The sequence below is a fragment of the Schistocerca cancellata genome, chromosome 9, assembly GCF_023864275.1.
Source record: "Schistocerca cancellata isolate TAMUIC-IGC-003103 chromosome 9, iqSchCanc2.1, whole genome shotgun sequence".
Taxonomy (NCBI): domain Eukaryota; kingdom Metazoa; phylum Arthropoda; class Insecta; order Orthoptera; family Acrididae; genus Schistocerca; species Schistocerca cancellata.
The window spans coordinates 312,175,523-312,193,887 of NC_064634.1; the positions used below are offsets into that span (position 1 = coordinate 312,175,523).

At 41.0% G+C, this 18,365-nt stretch overlaps 1 protein-coding gene across 2 annotated transcripts in view; it reads left to right on the forward strand.

Moving 5' to 3' along the window:
* The window catches only part of LOC126100161 (cholesterol transporter ABCA5-like), a 337,905-nt gene that overhangs the window by 129,433 nt on the left and 190,107 nt on the right, over positions 1-18,365 (forward strand). For both annotated transcript variants that reach the window (XM_049910704.1, XM_049910705.1), the window contains exons 4-7: positions 683-864; positions 5,271-5,472; positions 13,555-13,630; positions 15,086-15,239. In XM_049910704.1, the coding sequence (XP_049766661.1) occupies positions 683-864; positions 5,271-5,472; positions 13,555-13,630; positions 15,086-15,239 (614 nt within the window). The remainder of the gene's footprint in view (positions 1-682; positions 865-5,270; positions 5,473-13,554; positions 13,631-15,085; positions 15,240-18,365) is intronic.

Here is an 18,365-nt window from a genome sequence, read left to right on the forward strand (position 1 = left end):
TTATACAGAATTTGATTAATTGTAAACCTTCTGATGGCCACCTTCAGTGTCAGTTATTAAATGTAGTATTACACCTTCATTACAGTGTTAGGCCCTTATCTAATGATGTGTCGTAACTATTGAAAATGTTTGTTCAAACAGTGGAAAGTCCAGGATGAAATAATGACAGTATTATGAAAAGTATAGAATAACACAGACTGTATAGTGGAGGTATTGAGTTGCAGACAGGCACAACAGAAAGACTGGTAAACGAGAGAGCTTTCAGCCAAAAGGCTCTCTTCTGATGTAGACAAAAAACAAACACACAAAGACCGCTGTCTCTGGGTGCAGACTCAGTGGTTGGTTTTCTATTTGTGTGTGTGTGTGTGTGTGTGTGTGTGTGTGTGTGTGTGTGTGTGTGTTTTAGCAATCATTTGTGTTGTGCCCAACATTTCGACTATATGGTGAATAATAACCTATCCTTTCCATAATATTGTAGTAAATGTTTCTATTTTCTATCTAATAAAAACTGAATATAAAATTTCATGGCTGTTCTTTATTAGTTATGTTATTGTTTATCAGTTATTTTATTATTACTGGTATGTCTATCAATCAGAAATTTACGTTATATAATCTAAATTCATATACTGGTATTTCTGTGACTCAACTTTTTAAGTGATAAGAATTCTCTTTTCTTTTCTAGGCATTTGTGGATGCTGTCAACCAACTTTGGCTTAATATGCATCTTGACAGGGGCTTGCATCCCATCAACTTCATGCTGTTTGAAACTATGGAAGATCTGCTGACAGCTTATTGGTTGGAGCCAACATCAATACCAGTGGCTGTGATATTTGATTCTGATGATCCAATAAAAGGCAGACTAACGTATGATTCTGTTGTTCAAATGTATGCTTGAAAAGTAAAAAGTAAATGTTGTAAAGGAATTCTTTTCTTTTGGTACTTTTATCAAGACCTAAATGAGATGCACACAGTATTCATACGATGTATTTTGATTTGATTCATTTATTGAAGTGCAGAAAATTTGTATTATGTTTCCATAAATACCTGGGGCTGAGAACAGCAAAGTGTTAAATGTACTATAAAAAATTACACAAAGATAAGGCACTTGCAGCAGCAGATGTCTGTGAAATATAGAAATGACGAAGCAAACAGTAGTTATAATATGGACACTTTGATGTTGCAATCTTAGGTGGGGAGAGGGCAGGGTGTTTAGAACTATGACTGCATAAAATACTGATGGCTGTCAGGCCTGTGCTACCTCATTTACAAGGCTGCCAACATCAGCAAGCAATGTTGAATATTGCTCACCAAATGCTTTGTGTACTTTGCTTTGCTTTGCTTTGCTTTATATTGTGTGTCACTCAGTGTTTCCTCTCCTTATTTTGAAATGAGGGAAAGGGCTTATGCTGGTCCATCGTGAGGTTTGAGGATGGCTCCCACAACATAAGAAATGATCATCAGTCCCTATGACCATGTGTCAGTTCTGATTTTGCAAAAGCACCGAACCTGGGTGAAGGTGGCCACCCCTGCAAGAGACAGGTAGGGCTAGGTAACCTGCACCATTCGTCACCCTTTGAACTATGTTTTCATTTGTTTACACCCTTGGCCAACTGCCATGTTACATTGCCTGCACTATATGCAAATATACAATACAACATTGACTTACCTTTCATTTAAACCTGTATCAAACTTCTGCAGACTGAAATTTTGAAAAGAATTTGTGCAGCTGTTGACTAATATTTGTTTTGTTTAAAAGTTAAATACAAGCAATATGTACACAGATTATTCATAAAATAATGGAAAGGCAGTCACTCACCTATAGCAGACTGATATGTGGAGCACAGAAACACATAACAGGAGTGTGTGTTTTTGGTGTCTGTGAGGTTGTGTGCGTGAATGTGCGTACTTTTACTAGGAAACAAGGAAGAGCTCAGAAGCTATTGTGAATAGTTATGTGTTTCTGTGCTCCTTAAGTCTGCTATAGATGAATGGTTGGTTTTCCATTATTTTATATATTGTTCCATCCAGGAATTTCCATTTTTGTTGTATGTAGAGTATGATGTATAAATACACACACATTATTTATTTCATCTATGCATCATAGTGTATAGCTGTATAAAATGTAAGACACCTAATAAAAACTAGAATATACGTGCTTAGAGCAAGATACAAAAATAAAAAGATATGGTATGTGCAGTTGACTGACATGTGCATGGCATTTTCAGAATATAGTTTTCTTGAAGGATATAAAATGTAGACTGGCAGTGGCAAGGAAAGTGTTTCTGAAGAAGAGAAATTTGTTAACATCGAGTATAGATTTAAGTGTCAGGAATTCACTTCTGAAAGTATTTGTATGGAGTGTGGCCATGTATGGAAGTGAAACGTGGATGATAAATAGTTTAGACAAGAAGAGAATAGAAGCTTTCGAAATGAGGTGCTACAGAAGAGTTATGAAGATAAGATGTGTAGATCACATAACTAATGAGGAGGTATTGAACAGAATTAGGAAGAAGAGAAATCTGTGGCGCAACTTGACTAGAAGAAGGGATTGGTTGGTATGATATGTGCTGTGGCATCAAGGAATCACCAATTTAATATTGGAGGGCAGCATAGAGGGTAAAAATCGTAGAGGGAGACCAAGAGATGAATACACTAAGCGGATTCAGAAGGATGTAGGTTGTAGTAGGAACTGGAAGATGAAGAAGCTCGCACAGGATAGAGCTGCATCAAACCAGTCTCTGGATTGAAGACGACGATTACAACAACAACAACAGTTTTCTTAATATGACTGTTACGTATATCAGAGTTGATAATAAAGATGCATTTGTTGTGTGAAAGGAGGGAGACATTATATATCAAAGGTAAACTTTTCTTCCTGTCTCTGCAACAAATTATTAATTGATCCCGTGACAAAAGTGGCAAACAAAAAACGAAATCCAGTGGGTGGGGGAGGAGAAGTGGCTAATAAGAGGCAGCTTTGAGTTCTGGAGTTGCACTTGTTATAGCAGCAATCATTGTTTGGACTGTGAGTCCTGTAAAATGAGGGACATGCTCTTAATACTACCATCATTTCTGTCTTTTCTGTTGCTCAATGCTTTCACTTCCCCCTCCTTCTTTGCACCCCTCCCCCCTTCCTTGAACCCCCTCCCCCTGCCCCCCCCCTCTCTGTCTGTCTCTCTCTCTCTCTCTCTCTCTTTCTCTCTCTCTCTCTCTCTCTCTCTCTCTCTCTCTCTCTCTCTCTCTGACAGTAAATATCTAGTTTCTAGCTTTTGATAAATCAGTAGTGGACACCAAAAGGATCACCTCCCACTTTTAACATGAAGACATTGAAGAAATGTATGATGAGATAAAATAAATTATTCATATAGTGAAGGGAGACGAAAATTTATGTCATGGGAGACTGGAATTCAGTAGCAGGAAAAGAAAGAGAAGGAAAAGTAGTAGGTAAATATGGAATGGAGGTAAGGAATGAAAGAGGAACCTGCCTTGTAGAATTTTGCACAGAGCATAACTTAATCTTAGCCAACACTTGGTTTAAGAATCATGAAAGAAGGTTGTATATGTGGAAGAGGCCTGGAGGCACTGTAAGGTTTCAGATAGAGTATATAATGGCAAGACAAAGATTTAGGAACCAGGTTTTAAATTGCAAGATATTTCCAGGGGCAGATATGGACTCTGACCACAATCTATTGGCTATGAGCTGTAGATTAAAACTGAAGAAACTGCAAAAACATGGGAATTTGAGAAGATGGGACCTGGATATACTGAAAGAACCAGAGACTGTAGAGAGTTTCAGCATTAGGGAGCAATTGACAAGAAGGGGGAAAGAAGAATGGGTAGCTTTGAGAGATGAAATAGTGAAGGCAGCAGAGGATCAAGTAGGTAAATAGACGAGGGCTAGTAGAAATCCTTGGGTAACAGAAGATAAATTGAATTTAATTGATGAAAGGAGAAAATATAAAAATGCAGTAGGTGAAGCAGGCAAAAGGGAATACAAACGTCTCAAAAATGAGATCGACAGGAAGTGCAAAATGGCTAAGCAGGGATGGCTAGAGGACAAATGTAAGGATGTAGAGGCTTATCTCACTAGGGGTAAGATAGATACAGCCTACAGGAAAATAAGAGACCTTTGGAGGAAAGAGAGCCACTTGTATGAATATCAAGAGCTCAGATGGAAACCCAGTTCTAAGCAAAGAGGGAAAAGCAGAAGGTGGAAGGAGTATATAGAGGGTCTATACAAGGGCAATGTACTTGAGGACAATATTATGGAAATGGAAGAAGATGTAGATGAAGATGAAATGGGAGATAAGATACTGCGTGAAGAGTTTGACAGAGCACTGAGAGACCTGAGTCGAAACAAGACCCCGGGAGTAGACAACATTACATTAGAACTAATGATAGCCTTGGGAGAGCCAGCCCTGACAAAACTCTACAATCTGATGAGCAAGATGTATGAGACAAGTGAAATACCCTTGAACTTCAAGAAGAATATAATAATTCCAATCCCAAAGAAAGCAGGTGTGAAAAGTACCAAACTATCAGTTTATCACGGCTGCATAATAATAACTGAATTCTTTACAGACAAATGGAAAAACTGGTAGAAGCTACTCTCAGGGAAGATCAGTTTGGATTATGTAGAAATGTTGGAACACATGAGGCAATACTGACCCTACGATGTGTCTGAGAAGATAGATTAAGGAAATGCAAACTTACATTTCTAACACTTGCGGACTTGGAGAAGGCTTTTGACAATGTTGACTGGAATACCCTCTTTAAAATTCTGTATGTGGCAGGGGTCAAATACAGGGAGCAACAAGCTGTTTACAATTTGCACAGAAACCAGATGGCAGTTATAAGAGTCAAGGGGCATGAAAGGGAAGCAATGGTTGAGGAGGAAGTGAGACAGGATTGTAGCATATCCGGGATATTATTCAATCTGTATATTGAGAAAGCAGTAACGGAAACAAAAGAAAAATTTGAAGTAGGAGTTAAAATCCATGGAGAAGAAATAAAAACTTTGAGGTTTGCCGATGACATTAAAATTCTGTCTGAGACAGCAATTGAACGGAATTGACAGTCTCTTGACAGGAGTATATAAGATGAACATCAACAAAAGCAACTTCCTTTATTTGTTCTGACTGCTAAACTGAAACCTTTTATTAAATGTTAATTGTTATTACCCATCATATTTTGTTTTTAGACTTAGAAACTAGTTGTCTTATGTCTCATATCGATTATGTAATAAATCACATTGGTATTTCTTGTTGCAGGTATCAGATACGAACCAATCCATCATTTGTGGTAACTCCATCCACTACGGAACTTTACTCATCACCTGCGTCATGCAGAGATAGTGGGAATTCTTGGGGTGGTGTGTTCCCCATAGAGACAGGTGACAGCTGCCCTGTCAACCAGTACTATTATTCTGGTTTTGTTGCTATCCAGGCTCTGTTTGACTACACCAAAATAAGGGTAAGACAAAGTACATTATTGTTATTTTATGAGTTTTTCCACGTACTTACAGTTGAAATCACAGCATAGAACTACACTTCTGGAAATTGAAATAAGAACACCGTGAATTCATTGTCCCAGGAAGGGGAAACTTTATTGACACATTCCTGGGGTCAGATATATCACATGATCACACTGACAGAACCACAGGCACATAGACACAGGCAACAGAGCATGCACAATGTCGGCACTAGAACAGTGTATATCCACCTTTCGCAGCAATGCAGGCTGCTATTCTCCCATGGAGACGATCGTAGAGATGCTGGATGTAGTCCTGTGGAACGGCTTGCCATGCCATTTCCACCTGGCGCCTCAGTTGGACCAGCGTTCGTGCTGGACGTGCAGACCGCGTGAGACGACGCTTCATCCAGTCCCAAACATGCTCAAATGGGGGACAGATCCGGAGATCTTGCTGGCCAGGGTAGTAGACTTACACCTTGTAGAGCACGTTGGGTGGCACGGGATACATGCGGACGTGCATTGTCCTGTTGGAACAGCAAGTTCCCTTGCCGGTCTAGGAATGGTAGAACGATGGGTTTGATGACGGTTTGGATGTACCGTGCACTATTCAGTGTCCCCTCGACGATCACCAGTGGTGTACGGCCAGTGTAGGAGATCGCTCCCCACACCATGATGCCGGGTGTTGGCCCTGTGTGCCTCGGTCATATGCAGTCCTGATTGTGGCGCTCACCTGCACGGCGCCAAACACGCATACGACCATCATTGGCACCAAGGCAGAAGCGACTCTCATCGCTGAAGATGACACGTCTTCGTTCGTCCCTCCATTCACGCCTGTCGCGACACCACTGGAGGCGGGCTGCACGATGCTGGGGCGTGAGCGGAAGACGGCCTAACGGTGTGCGGGACCGTAGCACAGCTTCATGGAGACGGTTGCGAAAGGTTTTCGCCGATACCCCAGGAGCAACAGTGTCCCTAATTTGCTGGGAAGTGGCGGTGCAGTCCCCTACGGCACTGCGTAGGATCCTACGATCTTGGCGTGCATCCGTGCGTCGCTGCGGTCCGGTCCCAGGTCGACGGGCACGTGCACCTTCCGCCGACCACTGGCGACAACATCGATGTACTGTGGAGACCTCACGCCCCACGTGTTGAGCAATTCGGCGGTACGTCCACCCGGCCTCCCGCATGTCCACTATACGCCCTCGCTCAAAGTCCGTCAACTGCACATACGGTTCACGTCCACGCTGTCGCAGCATGCTACCAGTGTTAAAGACTGCGATGGAGCTCCGTATGCCACGGCAAACTGGCTGACACTGACGGCGGCGGTGCACAAATGCTGCGCAGCTAGCGCCATTCGACGGCCAACACCGCGGTTTCTGGTGTGTCCGCTGTGCCGTGCGTGTGATCATTGCTTGTACAGCCCTCTCGCAGTGTCCGGAGCAAGTATGGTGGGTCTGACACACCGGTGTCAATGTGCTCTTTTTTCCATTTCCAGGAGTGTATTTCGTACTGTAAGGAACCAAATAATGCAAATATTATAACAGCTAAGTAACCAATAGTCTGTACTCTACTAGTTAAGGCATTTAATTATCAGGCAATAGATTCTGGGCTAAATGTGTACTCTCTGTTAAGATTTTGAAAAAGTTCCTTACCTACAAGCATCAGTCTCTCAGGAGTAAATCATTGCAGCAGGCATAACTGTGAGATGAGAAACTTTTCTTTCAAACTTTTGCATCTACAGCTGGACTCCTCAAGCTGTGTGATGAAGGGTATTTTGGATATCACTTTTGTTTCCTGTTTCATGTTCTTGTGCATCTGTGAATGATATGCACGACTAGCAAATATTAATAATCCACTACATGAAATTGTATTTCTCTAATTTTATTGCCCCAGACATTCCAAAGAGCACATTACCAGAGCCATTTTTTCTCTAATGTACATTCTTCTGACTTGTAACTGTTTGTGATACACAGTGTGTCTTTTGTAGCATTTACATACTGCTTACTAAATGAACCCTTCAACTGTGCTGCTTTTCGCTACAACTTCTGTATCCTAAATCTTAAGACTGGTGACCAGCACTCAGTTATTAGTTCAACAAAGGTTCTATAAGCGACCTTGTTTACAGTTTAATTATATTTCTGCTGGTTACATCCAGTGAACTGATGCAGCATCTGCCTTTACTAAAACTAGTGTTATGGGATTGTAGCAATCATTTGAAGTACTCTTAGATACTTTACAGTTGTCTCTGTTTCTAGTGATCACCAATTAAGAGACTGAATAACAGTGGGTCTCTCCACCATTGCTTGCACATGTTCATTTTAACATTTTGGGTGTTCATACAGATGAAAACTGGAGCTGGAAAAAGCATATTACTGAGAGTCTCAAACAATTAAGTTCAGCTACTTTTGGTCTTCATGTAATTGCTTGTCTTGGAAACAAATAAATCAGCTTCCTGACACAGTTTGCATATTTTCAATCAGTGATGCTTATGGAATAATTTTCTGGGATGACTCACCACCTAGAAATGGAGTATTAATTGCACATAAGGGAACAATAAGAATGACACATGATGTTCACCTGTAATTTACAAGGAGTTAGGCATTCAAACTGCATAGTCACAATACGTATATTACTTAATGAAATTTACATTAATAGCCGATCGCAGTTTGAAAAGAACAGTGATATCCTTAACAATAAGACTCGAGGGGAAAAATAGTTTTTATTGGCTGCTAGTGAACCCGGTAATGCTTTGTATTTGCTAAATATGTATTAGAATTATGTAAATGTCCTAATCTCTTTCTCCCCTCCTCTCTCTATCACTCTCCTTCCCCCGGCTTTTGTCCATTGCCTTCTCCTCCCTCCTCACTGTGTCCATCATCTTCCCTCTGCTCCCTGTACATCTCTTATCCAATCCCTCCTCCCTCTCCCTCTCCCTCTCCCTCTCCCTCTCCCTCTCCCCTCTCCCTCTCCCTCTCCCTCTCCCTCTCCCTCTCCCTCTCCCTCTCCCTCTCCCTCTCCCTCTCCCTCTCCCTCTCCCTCTCCCTCTCCCTCTCCCTCTCCCTCTCCCTCTCCCTCTCCCTCTCCCTCTCTCCCTCTCCCTCTCCCTCTCCCTCTCCCTCTCCCTCTCCCTCTCCCTCTCCCTCTCCCTCTCCCTCTCCCTCTCCCTCTCCTCTCCCTCTCCCTCTCCCTCTCCCTCTCCCTCTCCCTCTCCCTCTCCCTCTCCTCTCCCTCTCCTCTCCCTCTCCCTCTCCCTCTCCCTCTCCCTCTCCTCTCCCTCTCCCTCTCCCTCTCCCTCTCCCTCTCCCTCTCCCTCTCCCTCTCCCTCTCCCCTCTCCCCCCCTCTCCCCCCCCTCTCCCCCCTCTCCCCCCCTCTCCCCCCTCTCCCCCCCTCTCCCCCCCTCTCCCCCCCCTCTCCCCCCCTCTCCCCCCCTCTCCCCCCTCTCCCCCTCTCCCCCCTCTCCCCCCTCTCCCCCCCTCTCCCCCCTCTCCCCCCCTCTCCCCCCTCTCCCCCCCTCTCCCCCCTTTCGCCCCCTTTCGCCCCCCTCTCGCCCCCCTCTCGCCCCCCTCTCGCCCCTCTCTCGCCCCCCTCTCGCCCCCTCTCGCCCCCTCTCGCCCCCTCTCGCCCCCTCTCGCCCCCCTCTCGCCCCCCTCTCGCCCCCTCTCGCCCCCCTCTCGCCCCCCTCTCCCCCCCTGTCCCCCCCCCCCTTCACCATATCTTCCTTCCCCTTCTTTATATCCATTCCCTGCCCCCACCTCTCTTTGTCACTCTCCTCCTGCCCCTTTTTCTGACCTTATTTATTGTTATTGCAAACGAAGCATGATTGGGAATAGAAGTCAAAATGAATGGGTAAATCAGTTGGAATCGTTAGTACATCCTTCAATCTGCTGGATCTGTGAGGATAGCAGCTTTAATGACAGTAGTTCACATGGTGTTCGTGAACAGGTAGGATTATAAACTTAGCTGTAAACACAACTTTCCTGCTTTCTGTTAAAAATAACTGTGATAAGGAAAAACAAAACTGCACGTTTTCACAGCACTGCTTCACATGTTCTTTCTCGCTAGTTTAACAGAAAGTGGTCATTGTATGATTCTTATTTGATTTGCCTCCAAACGCTGTCTATGCTCTTCGTCAATCTCATTGGCTCAGTGATCATGTAGTTGGCCGGCATCTTGCATATGCCAACTGATATTTCAGTGCCACAGAACTGAAATCAATTGAATCTTTGCAACACACCAGATGACTGTGAACTGACATCATTTCAGTCTTTGCAACATACCAAAGATATGATCAAGTCGCTTTGTTGTTTTCTGTTTCACAAAAGATCAGTATTCATTGCAGACTTTGTTGTTATGCCAGCTACCGACAAGAATGCAGTGAATTGTAAACAGTGCACCCATCAGGACCACCAAGTTTCATGTAAAAGCTGTGAGGATGGGGTGCAAGTCGTGCTTTGGTAGCTTAGTTTGGTAGAGCACTTGCCTGTGAAAGGCAAAGGTCCCGAGTTCGAGTCTCGGTCCGGCACACAGTTTAAATCTGCCAGGAAGTTTCATATCAGCGCACACTCCGCTGCAGAGTGGAAAATCTCATTCTGGAAGTTTCATGTAAAATTGGCAAGAGAAGTGCTTTCTGTGGGCAGCACTGACCATTTACAGAATGTGTAATGACATGGAACCATTGCAGGCAGGTGCTGATGTCAGAGAATTCTGTGGCATGCCATCGGCGGGCCTGTCGGGACAACTGGTGCCTCTATAAAGCTGGAGCACATTGAAGACTACACACATCCATGAATTATTACGGAAGATAAGTGTGAATATTATTTACTGAAATGCTGTGTAGGCACAATAGTGGACAGAAATAATGGTGGGGACAGGTGACAAGAGGCATTCAGGAAGTCCGCCGCCCATCTCGGTGCTCTTTCCAATGTATTGGAGGGTCTGTTGTGTTGCACATCAAATATTGTCTTGCTGGGCTTTACAGTGGACAACAGCATTGGTGATGTGAGCATCAAGTTCTTCATGTTTATCCACCTTTGTACTGTACACGTCCACTTTTAAACTAGCCAATAAGCAGGAATCTAATGAGGGTTAGGTCGGATGATCTGGCTGACCAGTTAATCGATCTACCATGGCCAATCCATCATTGAGGAAATGTGTTATTCAGATACTAGGATAATTGTCTGGTACAGTGAATCTGTGAGTTTATCATGTTGCAGGTACATTTACCATCATTTCTCTAATGTCACATCTCCCAAAAGTGCAGATAGGGCTTCTGTCACCAAATTTGCTTATGCTGCAACTGTCATGTGATTTGGGAGGAATACATGCCTTATGACCAGGTCATCAATCATATCACACTATACCATCACTGAGGACCTAATTTGGAATCTAGTCTCCCCCTAGTGTCATGTAGGTTTTCTATCTCCCATGTATAAGAATAACATGTGTTCATGATACCACTGTGTGTAAATTAGCCTCATCTGTAAATAAAGTTTTATTGTATAACATCTGTGTGGACAGCCAACTATTAACAAAAACTGTTTGTCTGCTTACCAAGTCGCCTGGATATCGATGTTGCATAAGCTGCATATGGATTGGGTACAACCTCAGAATGTAATGTACACCACACTCTTGTTTGTGGAATATTGAGCTGATGGCTAATGCGCTGTGTACTAGTGGTAGGACTCCATTGTACCCTTGTAGTTTCTCAGCTGGACTAGATGGCCTCACGTTCTGATGTTGTGGTGTACACTGTGTAGTGTTTTGGATTCATGTAATGTTGGATATAAACCCCTGGGAAATACCCCAGGACAGAGGGTTCGTTTATCAGGAAATGTCTCTGGTATTCTGCCACAGATGCATTGGCACTGCCATAACGGTACCTGTCCACAAACATGTCTGCGAATTGTGCACTGGTGAACCTGTGTGGTATGTTGGTATTCATGGACACAATGGACTTGCTCAGTTATAAAGCACAGCATGCACATGGCCTCACAACTGCTGAATGATCCAACCCATGATTGGACACTGGGTACACTTGCAGCTGTTGCCCCTGTCCCCTGTGTCATGTCACAGTGATGCCACCTGTTGGAGAACCCCCATACATCTTTTTAGGATTGGATCAGTCATCTGCCCAGCATTATTATGTCAACCACAGTGCCTACACAGCATTTTGGTAAATAAGATTCGTATTTCTCTTCATATCCTTTTATAGATGTGTGTAGTCATCAACTCCCTCCAGGTTTGGTAATGATCGAAAAACCAGACTTGTGTTCGTAGAACGTTTTTGGTTCATTTTACCTGTAGAATCACCTCACAAATTATGACATTCCTCCTGGATCACCCGTGTGTGACAGCAGAACTGTCAAACTGACCATTCACAATTTGTTTCATTGAGATTTTTGTACAAAAATATTATCCAAGTTTCTGACTTTTCTAGTGGATTTTTCCAAAAAATTTGTTTCATTCAAATATTGTCTTTACAAATTGTGAAAAAAAAAAGACAATCAAATCAGTCATGCCGTTCTCAAGTGGTGTCTTTCACGGCATGTGGCAGTTGATTTTTATTTATATAGTTTTTAAAAGTTTTAGAGGTTCAGCAAAGGATTACAACATGCAGCAACAAAATTTTTTTAATTATTTTCTTAGTGATGTAAAATGTAATCACAGGTAGCAAAGCAATTTAACTTGTAACCTGAAATAGTTTTCACTAGTAAAACTCCTACTTCATGCACAAGTTTCTATCTAAAAAACCGGCGACATGTAAATAACGAAAAAATCTTTGTTTTTAACTGTAGCTGCATGAGTAGCTCTAAAAAATAAAATGTTCATCAATGTTAACATTAGTTATATATATTTATCCTACAAACTGACTTGCCCCACATGATTTCCATAAAAGAAGTGTTCAAATGACCCATGGAACTGCGTGTAACTAAATCAACCATTTGTATTCTGCAGATTTTTCTCTCATTTCACACAGTCTTCTTGTGTTAAGGCTCTGCTACACATGCAAAAAAACACCAATTATCCATTGTCAGCCTCATGGTACCTTTTGACATTATCTACCAGATCATTTATGTGCATAGTGACCAACACAACTACCTTGGGGTATGCCCAAAGCTGTTTTCACATCTAATGATTTGTCCCCAGTTTGAAGGATGCACTGAATTCTTTTTGCTAAGATATCATCAAATCAATTCCTAAGGAGATCTAGTATTCTGTAAGCTTGCACTTTATCTTATTTACATAATATATAGAAATGAACTCGGTGCTCCTGGAATACATCATTAACCTGTGTGCCTCTGTCTACTGCTTTCTGGCTGTCAGCTGAGTTACACAAGACTTTGTTTGTGGCATCCTTCTTTATTCATTATTTATGTGCAGAAAGTGATGATATGTTAGCATAAATTATGTCCCATAGTTTTTCGAATAGTTGTCAATGATATAGGTCTATGAGTAGGCTCATCTTTCTGATAAACCTCTTCAAAAACAGGGATCACCTGTGCCTTTTAGCAATTACTAGAAATGGTTAGTTGCTTCAGTGATCTCCAGTAACTGCTGCTTGAATGGGAGCTCTTCTATATAACATGTGTAAAATATTGTAGGTACCTGTTGAGTCCAGGCATCTTTACTCTCTTGAGATATTTTAATTAACTTACCAGAAATTGCTGAATAACTGGAGTATTTGGTTGATACATTGGGTTTTGCTTGCGTATGCAGTGAATTTTGTTTATTGCATTTGTTGATGTAACTCTTAAAATAAGCTGTCAAGGATCAATATTGTTTTTATGTATTGCCAACCACATATACCTGTTGATGGAGTTGGAAAGTAGGTAACTTATAATAAAATGTAAACGATATATTTTGTTCCAGTATTTGTTCAAAGTTTCCAAGAATTAATGTACATGATGGTGATGGTGACTTGTTTCTTCCTACATTGTATTGTTTTACTCTTGTAGAAGAAACTGATATTCAAATTTATTTTTCTCATATTTTAACTAAACATGTTATTTTCCAATTTTTTGCATGTACTTAAAATACAGCACTGTACATCTGATTAACTATTTGCTTTCCCATTTGCTTTTTAGCTGGATTCTAATCGCAAGGATATTAGTGTACCTCACATCTTGCTTGAACTTTTTCCAAAAGAAGCATATACAGGAGGTAAGTCAGAAAGGAAATACATCATTCTGAAATAAATTTGTATTGTTATCATGGAATGGTGATAACGTGTATGTTCCTCAAAAGCATATCTCATACAGAAAATTGCTGAAGCTCCCTGTGTGCTGCTTCTGTGTATATTATGAAATTATGAAAGCTTTTCTTTAAATTCTGATTAGTTGTTTAAGAATCTAAATTCATTGTGCTCAACAGTTGTTGCTAAAATGCAAAGATTAGATCAGTTGTGCATATCTGACTGTAACTATGCATTGTTTTCTACAAAAGTACAGGAAATGCTATCATTGTATACTAAAGTTTCAGTAATTCTTTTCAACACCAGGAATTCTGTGTTAAATTCACTGGAGTGAAATGGATGGAATCATGAGAATGATTTGAATGAAATGAAATAATGTCGGAGAAACTATGCAAAAGTTGATAGCAAATATGTGTTTAAAAGTTATAAAAACTCCAATTAAAAATAAAAAGTTTGGGTTCAGTACCCTGGGCAACGTAATAGGTCCTAAGACAATGGATGGTATGGACTGCAGGGAAGAGGAGTTATACTGGAATAATGGTTGGCTAATGGAGTCAATAAGAAAATCATAAATTTTATAATCAGCTGCTCAGGATGGACTTACTTGACTAATGATGCAGATTTTTAATAAGCTGAACAACAGAGCTTTGATAAATTGTTCACGGAAGAAAGGATGCACTTCAAGAGCATTGGACTGACTCAGGAAGACATCTGTGATCAAATTACAGATCACTGATAAAAAACTTCAAGGGTTTGTACTGTTATCAAAGGAATGGAGTAGAGAAGGCAGATGGCCAGCAAAAGAATGCAAAGCTTGTGGCTGCAAAAATGTCTTACGTAAATGGCTTGTACTTTCATGATGTGGTGTCTAATGAAACCCCTAGATGAGTGGAGAGAGAGAGAGAGAGAGAGAGAGAGAGAGAGAGAGAGAGAGAGAGAATTTTCTGACACAAATCAAAGATTTGTGTAGGTACTGAATTAGACGTCAGAAGTCTGCTACAGTGAGCCATTACTTGAACAAAATACTATTCTTATAACTAAACCTATGTGATTGTACATTCCAAAGCAAAATTATAGTTCCTTGTAACTATTTTATTTATGTGATAAATGCAGAAGTGAATTATGAAACAAATTATGGTTTGTTCCAGGTTTATATCTGTGTGCATAAATGTAACAGCTACCAAGTCAGTAAACCAGAAGTTAGGGGAACATATTGCTCATGTTGTTGCTGTTGTTGTCATAGTCACCAGCCCTTTATAACATCTGTTTGAATCTGCTTGCTTTAGTTAAGCATTGGTCTCCCTCTACAACTTCACCCTCCCCACTCACCTAGTCTTCCCTTTCTGACAAGACTTTCCTAATTTGTCCTTGTACTATGATCTATGCAGTGTTTTCATCACGTAATGAAAGTTCTTGTTTTACAGACTGGATGGTTGCATTCCGTGTTGTCATACCACTGTACATGGTGATGGCATTATCACAGTTCATTACGTACCTGCTTATACTCATCGTCGGTGAGAAAGAAAATAAAATTAAGGAGGGTATGAAGATTATGGGACTCAGGGATTCTGTCTTCTGGTGAGAGAGGTTGAAATTAAGATTTGTTATTTGCCATTGCATTTAAAAGTATGCTTGCAGCAACTTTTCAGTTTCTACTCATAAATTATGTAATTCCATTTGCCAGGAAAAGACGGTAACTCACAGCACTATCTGAGGTGACCCTTTGTAACATTTTCGGTTCCTCCTCCTCGTTTGCTGTTTCCATTTTTCCCAGTACTCCTCCATCTTCTCTCCCCATACCATACTGTCTTTTTTTTTTTTTTTTTTTTTTTCATCCATGTTGTTCCTATTTTTTTTCAGCCTTGAAATCGATATCAATTTAGTATTTTATTATTTAAATACCTTTTATTATTTCCAGTTCTCAATATTTGTCCCTTCCTGCCTTTTTCCTTACTTCTGTAATCCATCCAATGATTGACTTGTCTTTCCAGAAATAAAGGAATGCTTGTTTTGTTAGATGGATCCATACATATGGTAGAGCTGTCACAGAAGATTAACCTTCTCTTTACCATTCATTCATATATTTTTTGTATATTTTAGTAGATTTCTCATGATTTCAAATTTTCCAAGCCTTTTTTACGTGTATTACAGCCTTTAAATAACATCTTGAAAGTTTGCCTGTTCTGTTCAGCTTATAGGGCAGTGTTAAATATTCAGATGTATATAAATATACCAATATTACCATTATTACATAGCTTTTTTTAATTTTATTTCAGTTTTAAATAAATCTTAATTCTGTGGAAGATCTTTCTAATCCTGTCCACCATGTTCTTTCTCCAATGTATTTAAAGTTACTGGTTTGCTCTATTTCATCTATTTATGTCTATGTATTTTGGCAAATTTTCATATTTCTCATTAATTTTGTGTCTTCTACTTAAATTCTGAAACCTGATTTTGCCCCCCCCCCCTTCCCCCCAGGGAGCTTGCCACTCTTTGGTGGGTTCGTGCTTGGCTAGCATGAGGTCCCAGCCTTTTTCCTTTCTGTGCTGCATGTCTATCCCCTTTTTTACTCTTCCTTAAGGAACATGTTTTGGGTATTATTGGAAATGTCCTGCATTGCCCAACACTGACATATGACCAGTGTCACCACTGTTTTTCATTCCCTTTTCCTTTATTTGTTTCCCTTCTCCTATCCTTCTTCTGCTTCTGCATTTGTTGTTCCTTTCCTCCCACTCCTTGTGCACTCCTGAAGGCCGGTCCACACATCGGACACACAACAGGTGACTGGGTAACTTACAATTCTCAGCCCCGAGTCGACAGGTAGGGTTCGCACATACCCCCTGGTACAGGCCAAGCACAGGGAGGGGTGATTATCTTCCCAAATAGCCGATTGGTCCCTCTGTCAGGTGTTCGGGAGGTGTGACCTGAGGTGTGAACAATCACCTAAGCCATGTGCACCATCTTGTGAAGGGAGCCCCAGTTGGAAGGGGCGCGCCATTGGAGGCGCTGGCTGTCATGGGGATTTTCTCACAATTAGCCAATCATCTTCACAATCCACGTCTATGAAATGTAGATGGAATGATGGTAACTATTCAAAGACCCTTCCAGCTGCACCACAGTTCCTCATTGTTTCTCTTACTGAAGATGGTCAGTCCTTCCCAATGGAAAATCAATTTATTATTCAGAAAGGTGTTGATGCAATTGCCAGACCTGTGAAATACTGCTCTCATTTACTGAGTGGCACTTTGCTTTTGGAGACTACTACTGATTCTCAAGCACAGCAGCAGCTTGCCCACTCACTTCTCCACAGCTGTCCTGTTCATGCCAGGGCCCATATAACTTGAAATTCTTCCTGTTATGTTATTTATGCTAGGCTTCTCAATGGTCTGACTGAGACCAAAATCCAATCATACCTCTCTGATCAGGGTGTCATTGTCATCCATTGGGTAATGAAAGAGGTAGATTCCTCCTTAGTGTCCACCTGCACTCTTTTTCCTTCACCTTTGATAGAGTGGTGCTTCTGTCCAAGATCAAAGCAGGCTGTGAAATTATACAGTCCAACCGTACATTACAAACAAGATGTGCCATTACCAGTGTTATCATTACAACCACACTAGAATGTCTTGTCAACATACAGCCAAATTTGTAACCTGTGGTAGGTATGCGCACGAGGGCGATAGACTGCCTCTTCCTCCCCGCTGTATCAACTGCAAATGGCGACCTTACTGCCTTATCTCGAGATTGTCCCACGTATCTCGATGAGCAGATGGTCCAGGAGATCTGGATAAAAGAAAAAGTGCCTTATGCAGTTGCTTGCAACTTACTGACTAGCCACAAGCCCTGAGTTCTATTGTCTGGCACTTGTAGTTCTGTTCTTACTTCATCCCACTCCATGAAGGTAGCATCCCCATCCCCTCGTCCTACTGTGCAACAAGCCATCATGTATGGTTGGACTGTATAATTTCACAGCCTGCTTTGATCCGGTGTCAGTCATAGTTCTTTGAATATGACCAAACAACAGGGAACTCACATGAATCGAGGTTAGAAAATAGTGCATTAATAATGGCTAGACACTAGCCGAAATCTGGATTTGCCAATTAAAACCTACAAAAAAAGGACAACCGATTGCTGAGCTCTATAATTTATAAATAATATCACAGTCACTTAATGCACCAACTTCCCTAATGGAAGATAACCTGATTTGACTAATGTCTTGTAGGCAGTTGACCTTACATTGGATTTCCTTTATGGAATTAGTGGTTCAGTTTTGTGGTTTTTTTGCTCTGAATTCCAAACCCTTAAGTAGTTTCTAAAACAAAGTTAAAAATAATGGTGACGACATTCTCGTATATTATTTTTATTTAAAATTCCCAAGATATTTCTTCCTTAACTTTCATGCCATATATCATATTTATTTCACAGATTATGTTTGCTGATTTCACTTTAATACCAAATTCTCAGCTTTGTCTATTGTTTGTTTGTCTACTGTATCAAATCTCTCCTCCAATTAATATCTTATAATATATGTTATAATAGTATAGGTTTGCTGGTTAATATTTTGTGTCAAATTATTATTTTTAAGTTAACAATTTGTTATATGCAGAATATTTTCTTTCAGAGACCACCCTAATGTTCTAGTTTTTTGCCCTAAGTTTCTACAACTGTATTTGGGGGAATTTTTGGTAATACTTTATATGCCATTGA